Raw genomic sequence first — 18,474 nt, forward strand, 5'->3', positions numbered from 1 at the left:
ACAAGTGAAAATACAGAACACTTGGACCACTAACTGCAAAGTATTCATCAAGCTAAACAAAACACCAGAGAAGACCAAAGTATTGGTCATCAAGAAAACTGAAGACAGATATCAATAAACAAATATCAATAAACTTCACAATATACAGGATTGTGAACTATATTTAGATACAGACAACAACTACTGTTATTACACAGTGGAACAATACAATAAAAGCATTAAGTCCAATGGCAGATTTTCAAGTGTCCATTTTAACAGCAGAAGTCTCTATGCCAACTTTAACAATATCAGGGAATATCTACAGCACCTTCAACATAACTGCCACCAAAGAAACCTGTTTAAAATTGAATAAAGGTGTAGGATTGACATTGATTGTGTTACGATTCGGTGTGGTGTTGGTGAAAGAGGAGAGGTAGGACCTAAGTGCAGGACAGCAGACTGTTTATTTCCCCTGAAAAATCCAGGGCTCTGGCAAATAAATATTCACCGCCACTTGGCGGGCAGACAGACAGGTAACAACTGAGAACGCCACTTGGCGAAACGAACAGGCAGGCAAAACAGGTAAACACGATCTTTCTCCTCTGGCTAGCATTAACTAATGCTCCGACAGGGAACAAAGGAAAGAGGGAGGTATAAATAGGGAGAACACAAACAATGATTAGGAACATAATTGAAACAGGTGAAACTCATGAACACAAATTAAGAGCATAAAGCTGGTGAAGACGCTGGTGAAGACCAGTGCGAGGAGAAAAAGAAGACCAGTGCGAGGAGAAAAGGATTTCTCTAGAAAATAAGAGTCCCAAGGCAGGAAGTCCCAAGGGAGAATCGTGACTGTCATGATCTGCACTTTTTTGACTTCCTGTTTTAGACTTTTAGTTTGATGGGATCATGACAGGATCTGATTTTGTTTCATTTTGGTTCACTTTACTTTGACCTAATTAGTTATCGCTTTCACCTGTGCCTTGTTTTGTCCCTCACTTTATACAGTGGGTACGGAAAGTATTCAGACCCCTTTAAATTTTTCACTCTTTGTGTCATTGCAGCCATTTGCCAAAATCAAAAAAGTTCATTTTATTTCTCATTAATGTACACTCAGCACCCCATCTTGACAGAAAAAAACAGAAATGTAGAAATTTTTGCAAATTTATTAAAAAAGAAAAACTGAAATATCACATGGTCATAAGTATTCAGACCCTGTGCTCAGTATTGAGTAGAAGCACCCTTTTGAGCTAGTACAGCCATGAGTCTTCTTGGGAATGATGCAACAAGTTTTTCACACCTGGATTTGGGGATCCTCTGCCATTCTTCCTTGCAGATCCTCTCCAGTTCTGTTCCTCTCCAGGTTGGATGGTGAACGTTGGTGGACAGCCATTTCCAGGTCTCTCCAGAGATGCTCAGTAGGGTTTAGGTCAGGGCTCTGGCTGGGCCAGTCAAGAACGGTCACAGAGTTGTTCCGAAGCCACTCCTTTGTTATTTTAACTGTGTGCTTAGGGTCATTGTCCTGCTGAAAGGTGAACCTTCGGCCCAGTCTGAGGTCCTGAGCACTCTGGAAGAGGTTTTCTCCCAGGATATCTCTGTACTTGGCCGCATTCATCTTTCCTTCAATTGCAACCAGTCGTCCTGTCCCTGCAGCTGAAAAACACCCCCACAACATGATGCTCCCACCACCATGTTTCACTGTAGGGATTGTATTGGGCAGGTGATGAGCAGTGCCTGGTTTTCTCCACACATACCGCTTAGAATTAACGCCAAAAAGTTCAATCTTGGTCTCATCAGACCAGAGAATCTTATTTCTCATAGTCTGGGAGTCCTTCATGTGTTTTTTGGCAAACTCTATGCGGGCTTTCATGTGTCTTGCACTGAGGAGAGGCTTCTGTCGGGCCACTCTGCCATAAAGCCCCGACTGGTGGAGGGCTGCAGTGATACTTGACTTTGTGGAACTTTCTCCCATCTCCCTACTGCATCTCTGGAGCTCAGCCACAGTGATCTTTGGGTTCTTCTTTACCTCTCTCAACAAGGCTCTTCTCCCACGATTGCTCAGTTTGGCTGGACGGCCAGGTCTAGGAAGAGTTCTGGTCGTCCCAAACTTTTTCCATTTGAGGATTATGGAGGCCACTGTGCTCTTAGGAACCTTGAGTGCTGCAGAAATTCTTTTGTAACCTTGGCCAGATCTGTGCCTTGCCACAATTCTGTCTCTGAGCTCCTTGGGCGGTTCCTTCGACCTCATGATTCTCATTTGCTCTGACATGCACTGTGAGCTGTAAGGTCTTATATAGACAGGTGTGTGCCTTTCCTAATCAAGTCCAATCAGTTTAATTAAACACAGGTGGACTCCAATGAAGGAGCAGAACCATCTCAAGGCGGATCAGAAGAAATGGACAGCATGTGAGTTAAATATGAGTGTCACTGCAAAGGGTCTGAATACTTATGACCATGTGATATTTCAGTTTTTCTTTTTTAATAAATTTGCAAAAATTTCTACATTTCTGTTTTTTTCTGTCAAGATGGGGTGCTGAGTGTACATTAATGAGAAATAAAATGAACTTTTTTGATTTTGGCAAATGGCTGCAATGACACAAAGAGTGAAAAATATAAAGGGGTCTGAATACTTTCCGTACCCACTGTATACCTTTGTTTAGCCACAGTGGGTTGCTGGGTTGTCTGCTCACAACTGCTGAAATCTTCTCTGACCAAAGAGTTTTTGTTTGCCACGCTTGCCTTGCTTTTTTCCCTTGTGGATTTATTCAATTCAATTTCAATTCAATTTTATTTGTATAGCGCCAAATCACAATACAAATCATCTCAAGGCACTTTACAAAAACTAAAACTAAAAACCCAACAATTCCCTTATGAGCAAGCACTTGGCGACAGTGGAGAGGAAAAACTCCCTTTAACGGAAGAAAAAACCTCCAGCAGAACCGGACTCAGTTTGGGCGGCCATCTGCCTCGACCGGTTGGGGTGAGTGAATAGAGCAGAGAGAAAAAAACAGCAACAATAAACAACAAATAAACACTGCAGGTTGGTGGGGCCAGTAACTGCACATCAGCGATATACAGCTCCAGGACCAGGGACACCTGCAGAAGGTACAGAGAGAGAACAGAGAGAGAGGGAGAGAGCACAAACTAGGGGAGAGAGAGAGCACAAGGTTAGTGACATTCAATGGTGGAATATACATGAGGTGGGAGGAGAGGAAGAGAGGGGAGGGGAAGGAAAGGGGGGTGGGGGGGGGGGGGGGGATGTTTTCTTCCATCCAGCATAACTAAGGGATGGTTCACGGTTGCCTGAGGCCAGCCCTAACTATATGCTTTGTCAAAGAGGAAGGTTTTAAGTCTAGCCTTAAAAATACAGAGTGTCTGCCTCCTGAACTCAGGCTGGGAGCTGGTTCCACAGGAGAGGAGCTTGATAACTAAAGGCTCTGCCTCCCAGTCTACTTCTGGAATCTCTGGGAACCACAAGTAGACCTGCACTCTGAGAGCGAAGTGGTCTATTGGGATAATATGGTACTATGAGGTCTTTTAGGTATGAAGGAGCTTGATTATGAAGGGATTTGTATGTGAGAAGAAGGATTTTAAATTCTATTCTATATTTTACAGGGAGCCAATGAAGAGAAGCCAATATAGGAGAAATATGATCTCTCTTGCTAGTTCCTGTCAGGACTCTGGCTGCGGCATTCTGGATTAATTGGAGGCTTTTTATGGAGATATTGGGACATCCAGATAGTAATGAGTTACAGTAATCTAGCCTTGAGGTAACAAATGCATGGACTAGTTTTTCTGCATCATTTTGAGACAGGAAGCTCCTAATTTTGTAAATGTTGCGCAGGTGAAAGAATGCAGTTCTAGAGATTTGTTTTATGTGTGAGTTAAAGGACATGTCCTGGTCAAAAATACCTCCAAGTTTTTTTTACAGTAGTGCTGGAGGCCAGGGTTATGCCATCTAGAGTAGCTATAATTTTAGAAAACTTATTTCTGAGATTTTTTGGCCCAAATATAATGACTTCTGTTTTCTCTGAGTTTAAAAGTAAAAAGTTACTGGTCATCCAGGCCTTTATGTCAGTTAGACAGGCTTGAAGTCTGGTTAACTGGTTTGTGTTAACAGGTTTAATAGATAGATACAACTGAGTGTCATCTGCATAGCAGTGGTAATTAATAGAGTGCTTCCTAATGACATATCCTAAAGGAAGCATGTACAGGGTGAACAGAATCGGTCCTAGCACGGAGCCTTGTGGAACTCCATAACTAATTTTTGTTTGTGTGGAAGGTTCATCATGGACATGAACAAACTGGAATCTGTCCAATAAATAGGATTGGAACCATTTTACGCTGTTCCTCTGATACCAGTCACATGCTCCAGTCTCTGTAATAAGATGCTGTCGTCAGTGGTGTCGAATGCAGCACTAAGGTCTAGGAGGACAAGTATAGAAACAAGTCCATTATCTGAGGCTAAGAGAAGATCGTTGGTAACTTTTAACAGTGCTGTTTCTGTACTATGATGTGCTCTAAATCCTGATTGAAAATCTTCAAATAGTTCATTCCTGTGTAAGTGGTCTGATAGCTGCTTAGCAACAGCTTTTTCTAGGATTTTAGAAATAAATGGCAGGTTGGATATTGGTCTATAATTAGCCAAGACTCCTGGATCAAGACTAGGCTTTTTGAGTAAAGGTTTGATTACTGCAGTCTTAAAGGCCTGTGGTATGTAGCCTGATACTAGAGATAAATTTACCAAGTCTAATAAAGATGAGTTCATTAATGGCAGGGTGCCTTTAAGCAGTCTAGTCGGGATGGGGTCTAAGAGACACGTTGATGATTTCGATGAAGCAACTACTGATGTAAATTCAGAGAGATCTATGAGAGAGAAGCAGTCTAAACATAACTGAGGTCCTACAGATGATTCAAGAGCTACTGTAGTAGAAGATTCATTTATTGCAGGTATAGGAATCATCTGCTGAATTTTATCTCTAATAGTTGTGATTTTATTTGTAAAGAAACTCATAAATTCATCACTGCTGAGAGCTAAGGGAACACTGGGCTCAACAGAGCTGTGACTTTTTGTCAGCCTGGCTACAGTGCTGAAAAGAAACCTGGGATTGTTCTTATTTTCCTCTATTAGTGATGAATAGTATGCAGTTCTGGCTTTACGGAGAGCTTTTTTTATATGTTAGTAGACTGTTTTTCCAGGCTAGAAAAATTTCCTCTAAGTTTGTGGAACGCCACTTCCTTTCCAGCCTTCGCGATGCCTGCTTTAAGGTACGAATATGTAAATTATACCATGGGGCTAGTCTTCTCTGATTCACTGACTTCTTTTTCAGAGGGGCCACAGAATCAAGCGTTTCATGCAGTGAGGTCACAGCACTGTCAACAATATGATCAATTTGGTAGGGAGTGGGATTGAAGCAGCTGCCCTCCACTATGTTTATACTTGGCATAGATGTAAATATAGATGGAATCATTTTCTTAAATTTATTAACAGTGTTGTCGGATAAACATCTGCTGTAGTGGAATTTTCTTCCAAACGCTGCATGATCCATCCATCCATCCATCCATCCATTTTCTACCGCTTATTCGGGGCCGGGTCGCGGGGGCAGTAGCCGAATCAGGGATACCCAGCTGCATGATCCATCATCTTAAATTCAAAAGTTATTAAAGAATGATCTGACAAAACAGGATTTGGGGGAAAAACTATTAGATGTTCAATTTCGATGCCATAGGTCAGAACAAGATCAAGGGTGTGATTGAAACAATGGGTGGGTTTATTAACATTTTGAATGAAACCAATTGAAGCTAATATAGAATTAAATGCAATGCTGAGGCTGTTATTTTCAACATCTACATGAATGTTAATATCTCCCACTATAATGACTTTATCTGATCTAAGCACTAAATCAGACAGGAAGTCAGGGAATTCAGTTAAAAACTCTGAGTAAGGGACAGGTGGACGGTACACAATGACAAGTAGAACTGGTTTTTGTGTTTTCCAGGTTGGATGCGAGAGAGTAAGAGTGAGGCTCTCAAATGAGTTATAACTGTTCTGAGGATGAAAGTTTAATAATAAGTTTGAGTGGAAGATTGCAGCTACTCCTCCACCTCGACCTGTGCTTCGAGGAACATGATAATTTTTATGACTGAGGGGGGTTGATTCATTCAGACTGACATATTCATCCTGCTGTAACCAGGTTTCAGTAAGATAAAGTAGGTCAATTTGGTGATCAGTTATCAAATCATTTACTAACAGAGATTTAGATGAAAGAGACCTGATATTTAATAATCCACATTTGACAGTTCTGTTTTTCTGTTCAATAAGAGGAGTGGTCTTAATTTTTATTAAGTTTTTATGAATAACTCCTCTTCTGTTAACTTCTGATTTATATGATTTATATATTCAAATGATGGCGCCTTTATGTTCATGGATCACCTCATTTAGTTAAGTAGCCTTTGTTCTTGTATTTGTTTTCCAAGCTTTTCACTATGTCTTGTGTTCTGGTTTAGTTCCCTTATGTTCGTATCTGGTCCCCTTTGTTCCTGTCTTGTTCCTTGTTCTCATGTTCATGTGTTGGTGTGGTCTGGTGCGTCTCCCCAAGTGTGTGTGACCCAGACGACTTCATGCCCTGACTTCCGGTTCTCATGTTCATGTGTGTGTGGTCTGGTGCGTCTCCCCAAGTGTGTGTGACCGAGACTACTTCATGCCTTGACTCCCTTCTTGTGTTCATGTGTCTGTGTGGTCTCGTGCATCTCCCCAGGTATGTGTGACCCAGACCCTCATGCCTTGTTCCCTTGTGTCCATGTCTTTGTTCCATGTTCATGTTTCATGTCCATGTTTCATGTCCATGTGTTTCCATGCCTTCATCTGTACCTGTTTAGCCTAGTTTCTGTCTCTTGCTTTTTTGCCTTGTTTAGTTAAATAAAGTCTTGTTTTGAACCCTGAGTACTGGAATGGGCGCATCATTGGTCCTAAAGAATTAACAATAATTCCCGAAACTTGACAGTGACAGATTGACATTGTGCCATACTAATAGATAATATATCCACTAAAGATAAAAAACAATAAAGTAAGTGGATATAAATGATATTAGTGATCATCCACCTATTTTTAATTTAATTTATGACAGTAACTATAAACACAGACTGTCAAAGGAAAAAACTCATTACAGTCGTATGAGAACTGAAGAATCAATACAAGCTCTAATAAATGACTTAATGGTACAAAACTGGGAGAAGATGCATGGGGGAAAATACATTGATATTCAATACAATACATCCATCCAGTATCTATACCCACTTATTCCTAACCAGGGTCACAGGGATCTGCGGGAGTCTATCCTAGCTCTCTTTGGGTGAAAGGCAGGGGTACACCCTGGACAGGTCACCAGTCCGTCACAGGGCCACATAGAGACAAACAACCTCACACACTCACACTCACTGCTATTGGCAATTTAGTGTCACCAATCAACCAGACATTCATGTTTTGGACTGTGGGAGAAAACCAGAGTACCTGGAGAAAACCCATGCAAACACGGGAAGAACATGCAAACTCCATACAGAAAGGTCCCTGAAAGGTTGCAAAACCACACCCTTCTTGCTCTAAGGCAACAGTGCTAACCACTCAGCCATCGTGCTGTCCTAAATAAAGTGTGTTTTCATATTCAAGTATTTTCACACCTGCCTGACAATTGCTCAGGGACCTGCTCAGTCCCTGACATGCCTGCTGTCATGTACCTGGTTTAGGTAATGATGTTTACCTTTGATCAACTCATAAGTTGTCTGTGCTAAAAAGCTAGTAAAGTGCTCATGTAACAGGGTTAGAAATGCAGTTTTTTAAAAAATAACTTATTTTCAAATTGTGTTGTGAATTTTATTCATCATTTAATAATTTTGTTTAGAAATTGTCAATTTTATCATATTGAGCCATTTTCTTTTATAGTTATTTTTACTTGTTTTCTGTGGAAGTAATATTGATGCATATCGCCCCTTTTGTGCCTCATGGGTTTCCGTAGTTCTTCCCTTCCCCCCTCACAGTGCGGTTGCGCATTACTGACGGTAAGTCGTATGAGAAATGCTGCTGACAGTATTTGACTATTTTCTTTGTAAAAATGAACGTTTATGTTGTTATATTTAATGTATGTTATTTTCAGTCAGATTTATTACATTACCACGTAATTTTTGTGTTGTTTTGACCGCTAATGTAAGTTTTATAAACGTCTTCGTTGCAACTGTTGGCGCCAAATGCCCAGCCGCAGACTGCTATATTAACGTAGCTCAGCAGAGATTTTAGCGGCATTTCTCCGTGTAAATTATTGTTTTGGGTATATTCTTTTGTTAATATGTTAGCATCCAACCCCATGCACCTTTCTCACATTGTCCATCTGGTGCCCCTGGTTTATATTTTGTACATGATTTCTCATGGTTAAAATGGTCAGTTTGCGACAAGTTCAGCCACTGGCTCAAAGGCCACAAATTCACATTTTGGACTGACAACAACCCGTTGACCCACATTCTGACAAAGCCAAAGCTGGACTGTTGTGAGCAACGCTGGGTGGCCAAGTTGGCGAGCTATAACTTTGACATTAAGTATGTCCCAGGTCCGCAGAACATCGTAGCCGACGCCTTGAGCCGCATACCATTTGTCAAGTCATGTGTTGAGCAAAGACTGCTTGCTGAGCCCTACGCAAACCTTCTGGCTGAAGTCAAAGATGTATCATGTAATTCTGTTCAAAATGCCTTCAAGTCATCCAGTGGTCATGTGAATCCCACTGCAGTGAGTAGCAATGTGCAGTCGACGTGCAATCCACCTCACAAGTGCTCACAGTCTGTTAGAATGGAGGACGTGTCTGCAGTATTGCAGTCACATCTTGAATGGGAAATTGGTCCCAGGGCCAGAGCAGTGGAAACATTGCAGTATCTCCCTCAGTTGGTACCACCTGGACTTGATACCTTACCTGCATACACTGAAAGAGACCTTCGTGATAAGCAGTTGGAAGATAGAATTCTCTCTCGTGTCCTGTATTATGTTGAAAGGCGACGGAGGCCTTCTAGGAGGGAAAGAGCTAAAGAGTCCATCTCTGTCACCAGATACTTGAAGCACTGGGACAAACTTATTGTGAGCAATGGTGTTCTATATAGGGTTTCAAAAGACCTGAAAACCAGAGCAAAGCGGTCCCAATATGTTGTTCCTTCCTTTCTCAAGGATGAAGTCCTGAAAGGAGTTCATGATGAGGCTGGACATCAGGCTCAGTCCAGGACTTTAAGTTTAGCAAGACAGCGATTCTTCTGGCCGAACATTGACAGAGATGTTAGGGATTATGTTTGCCATTGTCAGCGATGCATCATCAGCAAGACAGCCGAACCTGAAGGGAGGGCTCCACTGGAGAGTATAACAACAACTAGACCACTGGAGCTTGTCTGTATTGCTTTTTGGTCAGCTGAAAACTCCAGTAACAAGTTTGGTGGATGTTTTGGTGATAACAGACCATTTTACTAGGATGGCTCAGGCGTTTCCCTGTAAAGACCAGACGGCTAAGCAGGTGGCGAGAGTTCTGTGGGACCGATACTTCTGTGTATTTGGATTTCCTGAACGGATCCACAGTGACCAAGGTGCCAACTTTGAGAGCTAATTAATAAGTGAACTCCTAAAGGTCTCTGGTGTCAGAAAGTCGCACACTACCCCCTATCACCCAATGGGAAATGGGAGCGTAGAACGTTTTAATAGGACCTTGATCCGCGCTTTGTCACCTAAAGATAAAGCTGATTGGCCACGACGGTTACAGACTTTGACGTTCATGTACAACTGTACGGCCCATGAGACGACGGGCGATTCCCCTTTTTACCTCATGTTCCCCGCCTTCCTGTTGATGTTTTGTTTCATACTGTCCTTAATGATTCCGATGTGGCAAGCTATGACAAATACGTGGCCTCCCTATCTAATGATCTGAAGGAAGCAATGCGGATCGCCCAGGATCATGCTATGAAAGAGCAGAAAAGACATGCTGAGCTTTACAACAGGAAGGTGAAAGGAGCCAATACTGAAATTGGGGACAAAGTGTTGTTAGCCAACAGGAAGGAGAGAGGTAAAAAGAAACTAGCTGATAAGTGGGAATCAACCATCTACACGGTGGTGGACATGAATGGGATGACACACACATACAGAATATGTGATACAGCCACTGGAGGGGAGAGGGTGGTCCATAGGACTTTGCTTTTGTTGGGCAACTTCCTTCCTGTGGGGAACACATCTGACATGGCTGACTCGCTTTCACTGATGTCTGCGGCAGATGTTGTTATATTTAATGTATGTTATTTTCAGTCAGATTCATTACATTACCACGTAATTTTTGTGTTGTTTTGACCGCTAATGTAGGTTTTATAGAAGTCTTCGTTGCAACTGTTGGCGCCAAATGCCCAGCTGCAGACTGCTATATTAACGTAGCTCTGCAGAGATTTTAGCGGCATTTCTCCGTGTAAATTATTGTTTTGTGTATATAGGGGTCAATGTGCATGACAGAGAAGAAGACAATCTATGTGTCTGTGTTATTGTCTTCTGCAGGTATGTTTTGTTTCAATCGTCATTCTTTTGTTAATATGGTAGCATCCAACCCCATGCACCTTTCTCACATTGTCCATGTGGTGGCCCTGGTTTATATTTTGTACATGATTTCTCATGGTTAAGTTAGAAAAAAGTGTTAAACGTTACGACTTGTTATTATAGTGTGGGAAAGAAGAAAAAAAAAGTTTTCTAGTTTGATGACTCTTGTTAGAAATATCTTCATCTTGCATAATTCTGAGGAATTATAAATATTTAAGACCTGACAGTGCGGTTGCGCATTACTGAGGGGGTCAGATGTGCATGACAGAGAAGAAGACAATCTATGTGTCTGTGTTATTGTCGTCTGCAGGAGGAATAAATTCTGGAAAACAGTCCTTGGCGTCACGTGTGTCTATGCCCCTGTAAGTGGTCCTGTTACACTGTGCAGATGTGCAGATGTTTTGCACCAACACAGCTTCAACTAAATACAGAGGAAGTAATTTAAGTGTGGGTGCCTGATGTGTGGAGGCTGGGTGTCCCAGATAGGCTGCTATGGAAATAATGTACAGTAATGTAATGTAATGTAATAATGTAATATCTCAAAGCAAATGAAAAATACTACAGTTAAATGTGGTACAATCAGTAGTGACTACGTAGGCTGAGGGATGAGGCTGATAGGTGCAGTCGTGGCCTAATAGATAGCGAGTCAGACTTGTAACCTGAAAGTTGCGGGTTTGAGTCTCAGAATTGTTGGTGAGGCGGCGTGAATAGCCAGTGCCCTATCCATCTTAAAATGTCTGTCCTAGTATGACTGATGAGACCCTTGAGCAAGGCACCGGACCCCCAACTGTTCCCTGGGTGCTGCAGAAATGGCTGCCCACTGCTCCCTGCTCCGTGTGTGTGTTCACTGCTGTGTGCGCACTTTGGGATGGGTTAAACACAGAGCACAAATTATGGTATACGTCACCATACTTGGCCACAAAAGTCACTGATGCTGGGAGCACCCACTTACCAGCTACTGCTATGATGGTGTGATGCCTGCAGCATCACAGAACACACAAAGAAAAAACAGCAAGATTTTTACAACATGAAGTCAGTCCTAAAACCATCTTTCAGACCTTCTTTACAGCACCATTTAACATTTCCAAGGAAATAGTCAGGCTACAGGTTGGAATGTGCATCTCTGATTGTGTTGAAGTGCATTCAGGATTAAAAACAACATGGAAATCCTAATATGTATGTTTTTGTATGTATACTCAATCTGGGTATATTTTTTCTGGTGATTTATGAATCAGGTCATATCTGACGTCACTGATAGGCTTACCTGAGCAGGTGAGATTGATGAAAGAAGAAGACTCTTCTGATCTTACACAGCCTCTCAGAGCAGATCCAGACTGAGCACAGTCAGATGTTATTGACCACACATATCTGTTTGAGGACTCTTGTCTCCATCCTACAGAAACAGCAGAGCCACAGTCTAGCTCTCTACAGGCAATAGCTGCTGTCTTCAGGGTCCAGTAATTACCATCCACTGGTCTCCAGTCACCCTGTTTCACCTCCAGTGTACCTGCACAGCGACTGTATCCTCCCACCAACCTCACAGGCTCTGAACAGAAACAGCAAAGTCATCAGCAAAAGAATAAATTGAGTTTACTTTTGTTTTGTTTAATAAACAAATTAACTAAATCAAAGCTGCAGCTCCTCTTCTACCTGAGCAGGTGAGTCCAACAGCTTTACCAGGTGAGCAGGTGTTTCTGACTGAGTCTGAGCTTCTACAGTCCAGAAGAGCAGACTCATGGCCTCCACACTGGAACTCTCTGTTCCACATTGGAGTCCCCACTTCTCCATAAAGTACCCCCTGGAGGACTAAAGGAGCCCCACAGCCAAGCTCCCTACAGACCACCTCTGCATCTCGCTGGTCAAAGTCAGCTTCACACACTGAGGACCACCACTGGTTAGACTTCACCTCCAGTATGCCTGAACAGAGACTAGTCCCATTCACTAGCCTGGCAAAGTCTGGAGAGAGAAGATAAAGGGTGATGAAAGACAGCAGCAACATTATCATCTGCAGATTGTTCTACGCTCTGTTCCTTCTGCTCAGGTACATTACAAAAAGAAATAAAATGTTTGTTTTTTAGTAGAGAATTGTAACTAAGAATGAAAAGGTATATAAAAGAGTAAAACGGAAATATACAAATTTAGAAGACAAAGAAATACAGGAAATTATTATTAATTATTAATAATTAATAATAATAATAATAAGGACAGTAAAGTACAGGCCCTGTGTCCAGAAGGCCAAAATTCTAAAAAACAAGTCTTAGGTTTGACTGGGGTGGGTGGAGGGGGACTCAGCTGGCAGGTCTCAAAGGGTGGGTGGGTGGGAGACTGGCCAAAATCTGGGAATTCCCCCCGAAGATGCCCCAAGAGTCGAAGTGACTATACAGAGTCCGGAGTAGCTGGGGTGGGCCACCCCTCAGGTAACCAGGAGTCCAGAGCTGCTCTGTGGGGCGGCCCCTCTGGTGAACCGAGGTCTGGGGCTGCTCTGGAGGATGGCCCCTCAGGCGAACAGGAACATGGGTTGCAGTGGCGCCGGCAAAACAGGCTGAACCACAGGAATGAAGCTTTGGGGTTGGGGATGCAGTGACGTCGGTGGGATAGGCTCACCCACCGGGACGAAGCTCAGAACCTGGGGAAATGGTGGCATTGGCAGGGCTGGCCGACCCACCAGGACGAAGCTCAGGATCTGGACAAGCAGGACCAGCCAACACATTGGGACGCAGCTCAGGTTCAGCAGAAGCAGTGGTGTCAGTGGCATCGGCCGACCCACTGAGGCCGGGATCAGGAACATGGATGTGAACAGCACCAGTCTTGTCAGCCAGTCCACTGGGAGTGCCCGAAATGGGAGTAGGGGCCCCTGCGGGAACGCCTTCGTTGGTACACTGAGATCCAGGGAGGTGGGGCGGATCCTCAGCAAGGAGGCCTTCGACAGCACACTGAGGTCCAGAAAGCTGGAGCAGAACCTCAGTGGGGACAGCTTCGTCGGCAGACGGTGAACTTGGGACTTGGGCGAGACTGGTAGAGGTGCTGGAGACTGGGACTGGGAGGCTGGAGACAAGGCATCTTCTGTCAGCAGCATCGCCAGCATTTGAGGCTGTGGAACTGAGGATGCAAGCTGTGGACACAGGAGCTCAGACTGTTGGTTATGGAGCTTGGGCTGTGGGCTTGGGAGCCGAGGAAGGCTGGAGACTCAGACTGCGGTGCTGGAGACTTGGACTGGGGCACTGGAGACTCAGACTGGGAGACTGGAGACTAAGGTGGCCTTGTCTGGCGGTGGCTTTGCTGATGTCAAGGCAGTGGGTCTAGAGGCTCAGGCTAGGCACTTGGGAGCTCCGGCGATGGGCTCAAAGACTGAGGTTGTGTGCTCGGTGACACTGGCAAGCTAGATGAAGGTGGGCATGGGCCCCTCTGGCACCACCGTCGTTGTCAGGTTGCAGGTGTGCAGCTAGCAGGAACATGGGTGAGGTCCCACGGAGCAAGAGGCATAAGGGACTGAGCCCTACCCTCCTGCCAGATGATGTGAGTCTGTGCTGGTGTCAATGACAGGTGAGACTCAGATCCCGGCAGCGAAGACTGGAAAGCCAGTCTAGAAGGCTGGAGAGTCGGTGTCTGAGACTGAAGTGCGGGTGTCGGAGACAGGAGTGCTGATGTTGGAAACTGGAGTGCCAGCAGCAGAGACATGGGAGCCGTTGGCAGAGATGGGAGAGCCGGCGACGGAGACTGGAGAGCCAACACTGGAGACCTGGCAGTGGGGACTTCTTTGCCTCTGATTTGAGGTCAGGAATTGAGGTCATTGAGGTCATTGAGGTCAACATTGAGATTCAGAATTTCTTATTTATTGGACAAATGTGGCATTTTCCGACTGGGTAAGTTACTGTCATAGCTGTCACTGATGAGCTTACCTGAGCAGGTGAGATAGATGGAGGAGGAAGAGAAACTTGGTGTTAGACACTCCTCCAGAGCAGATCCTGACTTGACACAGTCAGACATGCTTTTCCACTCAGATCTTTTGGACCCCTTTCGCCGTTCTACAGAAATAGCAGAGCCGCAGTCCAGCTGTTGACAGACATCTGTTTCCAAGGTCCAGTCATCACCATCCACTGGTTTCCAGTCTCGCTTATATTTCACCTCTAGCGTACCTGCACAGAGAGTGTCTCCTCCTACCAGTCTGACAGGCTCTGAACAGAAACAGCACAGTTATTAGTGACAGAGGTGGATTTCATTAAAACATAAATCTGTAAATTTACTACAGATTATTTTATGATTTTTTATTTGGTTTTGCTTTCTCTCTTCACCTGTGGACTTCTGTTTTCCTTCTGTCTGGAGTCCTGAGGTGGAAATCAGAAAATAAGGATCAGAATAAAGCAGCATTTTGACAGCAGCGCAGCTGTGGACAGACCAAACATTCTCAGACTGTTTGGTAATGGCTTTTCTTTTATAAGCTCAAAAACATCTCACCCTGAAGTCTTTTTACCACTTTAGTAGAGGTGCGAATACACACAGCATTAGTCCACTGACTGGTTTATACACAGTTAAAGGAGAAGTTCCACATTTTAGGAGGGACAACAGTACAGACAACACAATTTTCAGAATAGATTGGAGATAGTGATGGTTTAATTTGGCAATGTTGTGCAGGTGAAAGAATGCAGTTCTAGAGATTTATTTTATGTGTGAGTTAAAGGACATCTTCTGGTCAAAAATAACTCCAAGGTTTTTCACAGTAGTGCTGGAGGCCAGGGCTATGCCATCTAAAGTAGCTATAATTTTAGAAAAGTTATTTCTGAGATTTTTTGGCCCAAATACAATGACTTGTGTTTTCTCTGAGTTTAAAAGTAAAAAGTTACTGGTCATCCAGGCCTCTATGTCTGTGTGTCATTTGCATAGCTGTGGTAATTAATAGAGTGGTTCCTAATGACTTTGCCTAAAGGAAGCATGTACAAGGTGAACAGAATCGGTCCTAGCACAGAACCTTGTGGAACTCCATAACTAACTTCTGTTCGTGTGGAAGGTTCATCATGGACATGAACAAACTGGAGTCTGTCTGATAAATAGGATTGGAACCATTTTTACGCTGTTCCTCTGATACCAGTCACATGCTCCAGTCTCTGTAATAAGATGTTGTGGTCGATAGTGTTGAATGCAGCACTAAGGTCTAGGAGGACAAGTATAGAAACAAGTCCATTATCTGAGGCTAAGAGAAGATCGTTGGTAACTTTTAACAGTGCTGTTTCTGTACTATGATGTGCTCTAAATCCTGATTGAAAATCTTCAAATAGTCCATTCCTGTGTAAGTGGTCTGATAGCTGCTTAGCAACAGCTTTTTCTAGGATTTTAGAAATAAATGGTAGGTTGGATATTGGTCTATAATTAGCCAAGACTCCTGGATCAAGACTAGACTAGACTAGACTACTTTTGAGTAAGGGTTTGATTACTGCAGTCTTAAAGGCCTGTGGTACGTAGCCTGATACTAGAGATAAATTTACCAAGTCTAATAAAGATGAGTTCATTAATGGCAGGGTGTCTTTAAGCAGTCTAGTCGGGATGGGGTCTAAGAGACACGTTGATGATTTCGATGAAGCAACTACTGATGTAACTTCAGAGAGCTCTATGGGAGAGAAGCAGTCTAAACATAACTGAGGTCTTACAGATGATTCGAGAGCTACTGTAGTAGAAGACTAATTTATTGCAGGTATAGGAAGCATCTGCTGAAATTTTATCTCTAATAGTTGTGATTTTATTTGTAAAGAAACTCCTCTATTAGTTATGAATAGTATGCAGTTCTGGCTTTACGGAGAGCTTTTTTATATGTTAGTGTTAGTGCTGTTTTTCCAGGCTAGAGAAATTTCCTCTAAATTTGTGGAACACCACTTCCTTTCCAGCCTTCGTGATGCCTGCTTTAAGGTACGAATATGTAAATTATACCATGGGGCTAATCTCCTCTGATTCACCAACTTCTTTTTCAGAGGGGCCACAGTATCAAGCGTTTCACGCAGTGAGGTTACAGCAGTGTCAACAATAAGATCAATTTGGTAGGGAGTGTGATTGAAGCAGCTGCCCTCCACTATGTTTATACTTGGCATAGATGTAAATAAAGATGGAATCATTTTCTTAAATGTATTGACAGCATTGTCAGATTAACATCTGCTGTAGTGGAATTTGCTTCCAAATGCTGCATGATCCATCATCTTAAATTCAAAAGTTATTAAAGAATGATCTGACAAAACAGGATTTTGGGGAAAAACTATTAGATGTTCAGTTTCAATGCCATAGGTCAGAACAAGATCAAGGATGTGATTAAAACAGTTGGTGGGTTTATTAACATTTTGAGTGATACCAATTGAGTGATACCCCCCCCCCCCCCCACCCCACCCCACCCCACCCCACCCCACCCCACACACACACGTATATTCCACCACTGAATATCACTGTGCCTCTCTCTCCCCTAGTTTGTGCTCTCTCCTTCTCTCTCTGTTCTCTCTCTCTATACCTTCTGCAGGTGTCCCTGGTTCAGCTGTATATTGCTGATGTGCAGTTACTGGCCCCACCAATCTGCAGTGTCTATTTGTTGTTTATTGTTGCTGTTCTTTTCTCTCTGCTCTATCCACTCACCCTAACCTATAGTGATGATATGACTGAACTTCCTGGGAACAGGCACACATTCTAGAAAAGGCGTCCTTTAGCATTGGTATGTGCTACAAAAGGTAGCACGTAGAGTCAGTTTTCGATGTTGTGAGATTGACAAAAGTCAACATGAATATCCGCATATGACACAGACCAGAATCAGAGTGTGGATAATAGCCAGTTGTACATTATGTGTGTGTCCTCATGTAGTGAAACAGTGAAACATTAGTCTAATAAAAGAGCACAGTGGAACAAAAGAAAGATGATCTACACCATGCAAATAATTTTGTTGATATCTAGACAATACACATTTTGTTTATGAAGTAACCTGTCAGCTTTAAATCCAGATGTTTGCTCCTGAGACAATGGTTGTCACAGTTGCCTGCCTCACTTTGTACAATTAAAACATTGAAACGCCTGGTGAGTGAGGGACCCACTGAGTCACCAAATACATGAAAACACTAATGAGTTTCATGTTTAGTTAAACAATGTGAGCAGAGCTGCATGTTGTGCCTGTTTCTGAGACTTTGTGCCCTTACATTTCCTGCTGCTGCAGCCCTGCTGGATGCAGGTTTGTTTTGGACATTTTGTGAAATGTACATGGTATGTTTGCTACACCATGAAATCAAAGTCACTGATGTCCAGAGGCAGTCAGATCCAAGCATTTTGAGCATGAATTAGTCTGTAAGCTTTAAATCCAGATGTTTGCTCTTGAAATGACAGCTATCAAAATCAGCTGTCGGTTGTACACATTTAAATACTGAAGACAGCTAATGGAACAAAGCCATTCAAATGATTTGATATGCACTGTGCATCTGACCTGTCAATAAAACCTGGCAGCCAGTCTCCACATTGAATACTGAATGTGGCAGCAACACATAACAATGGCCTATGTCAAATTATGAAGAGAGCGAGACGAAAAGCAGCTTGAGGGTTGTCTCACTATATTTAACATTATACACAGACTGACTTAATGAATAATCCTCATCTGTTACAGGAAGGTCCATATATTGTGTATGGTGAATTTGGTGGCATTTAAACAAAGTATAGCTGAGCACAGAGAGCAACACCAGACTGGATGGAGAGTTAACAGCACCACCACTGTGTTGCATCAGTAATCTAGGTGACAGCTTTGTTCCAGTAGTTAAACTTTTAAAATCATATTTGTATTTTCATTGATTCTGAATGCAGAGAGAAGAGGTGTAAATGTCATTCTAGTAATTTCCAACCAGGTAACTAGAGTTTTTATAAAAACCAAAAGTAAAACCAAAATAAAAAGA

The 18,474-nt window shown here is 42.9% G+C and overlaps 1 protein-coding gene across 1 annotated transcript in view; it reads right to left on the bottom strand.

Moving 5' to 3' along the window:
* The window catches only part of LOC113129718 (scavenger receptor cysteine-rich type 1 protein M160-like), a 31,903-nt gene extending 16,957 nt beyond the window's left edge, over positions 1–14,946 (bottom strand). Inside the window, exons 1-4 of the mRNA XM_026305777.1 lie at positions 14,869–14,946; positions 14,476–14,751; positions 12,227–12,532; positions 11,841–12,122 (exon numbers count right to left, since the gene is read on the bottom strand). Of these exons, the coding sequence (XP_026161562.1) occupies positions 11,841–12,122; positions 12,227–12,532; positions 14,476–14,751; positions 14,869–14,944 (940 nt within the window). The 5' untranslated portion in view covers positions 14,945–14,946. The remainder of the gene's footprint in view (positions 1–11,840; positions 12,123–12,226; positions 12,533–14,475; positions 14,752–14,868) is intronic.
* Between the last annotated feature and the right edge of the window lie 3,528 nt (positions 14,947–18,474).

This window comes from Mastacembelus armatus, unplaced genomic scaffold (genome assembly GCF_900324485.2).
Source record: "Mastacembelus armatus unplaced genomic scaffold, fMasArm1.2, whole genome shotgun sequence".
NCBI classification, from domain to species: domain Eukaryota; kingdom Metazoa; phylum Chordata; class Actinopteri; order Synbranchiformes; family Mastacembelidae; genus Mastacembelus; species Mastacembelus armatus.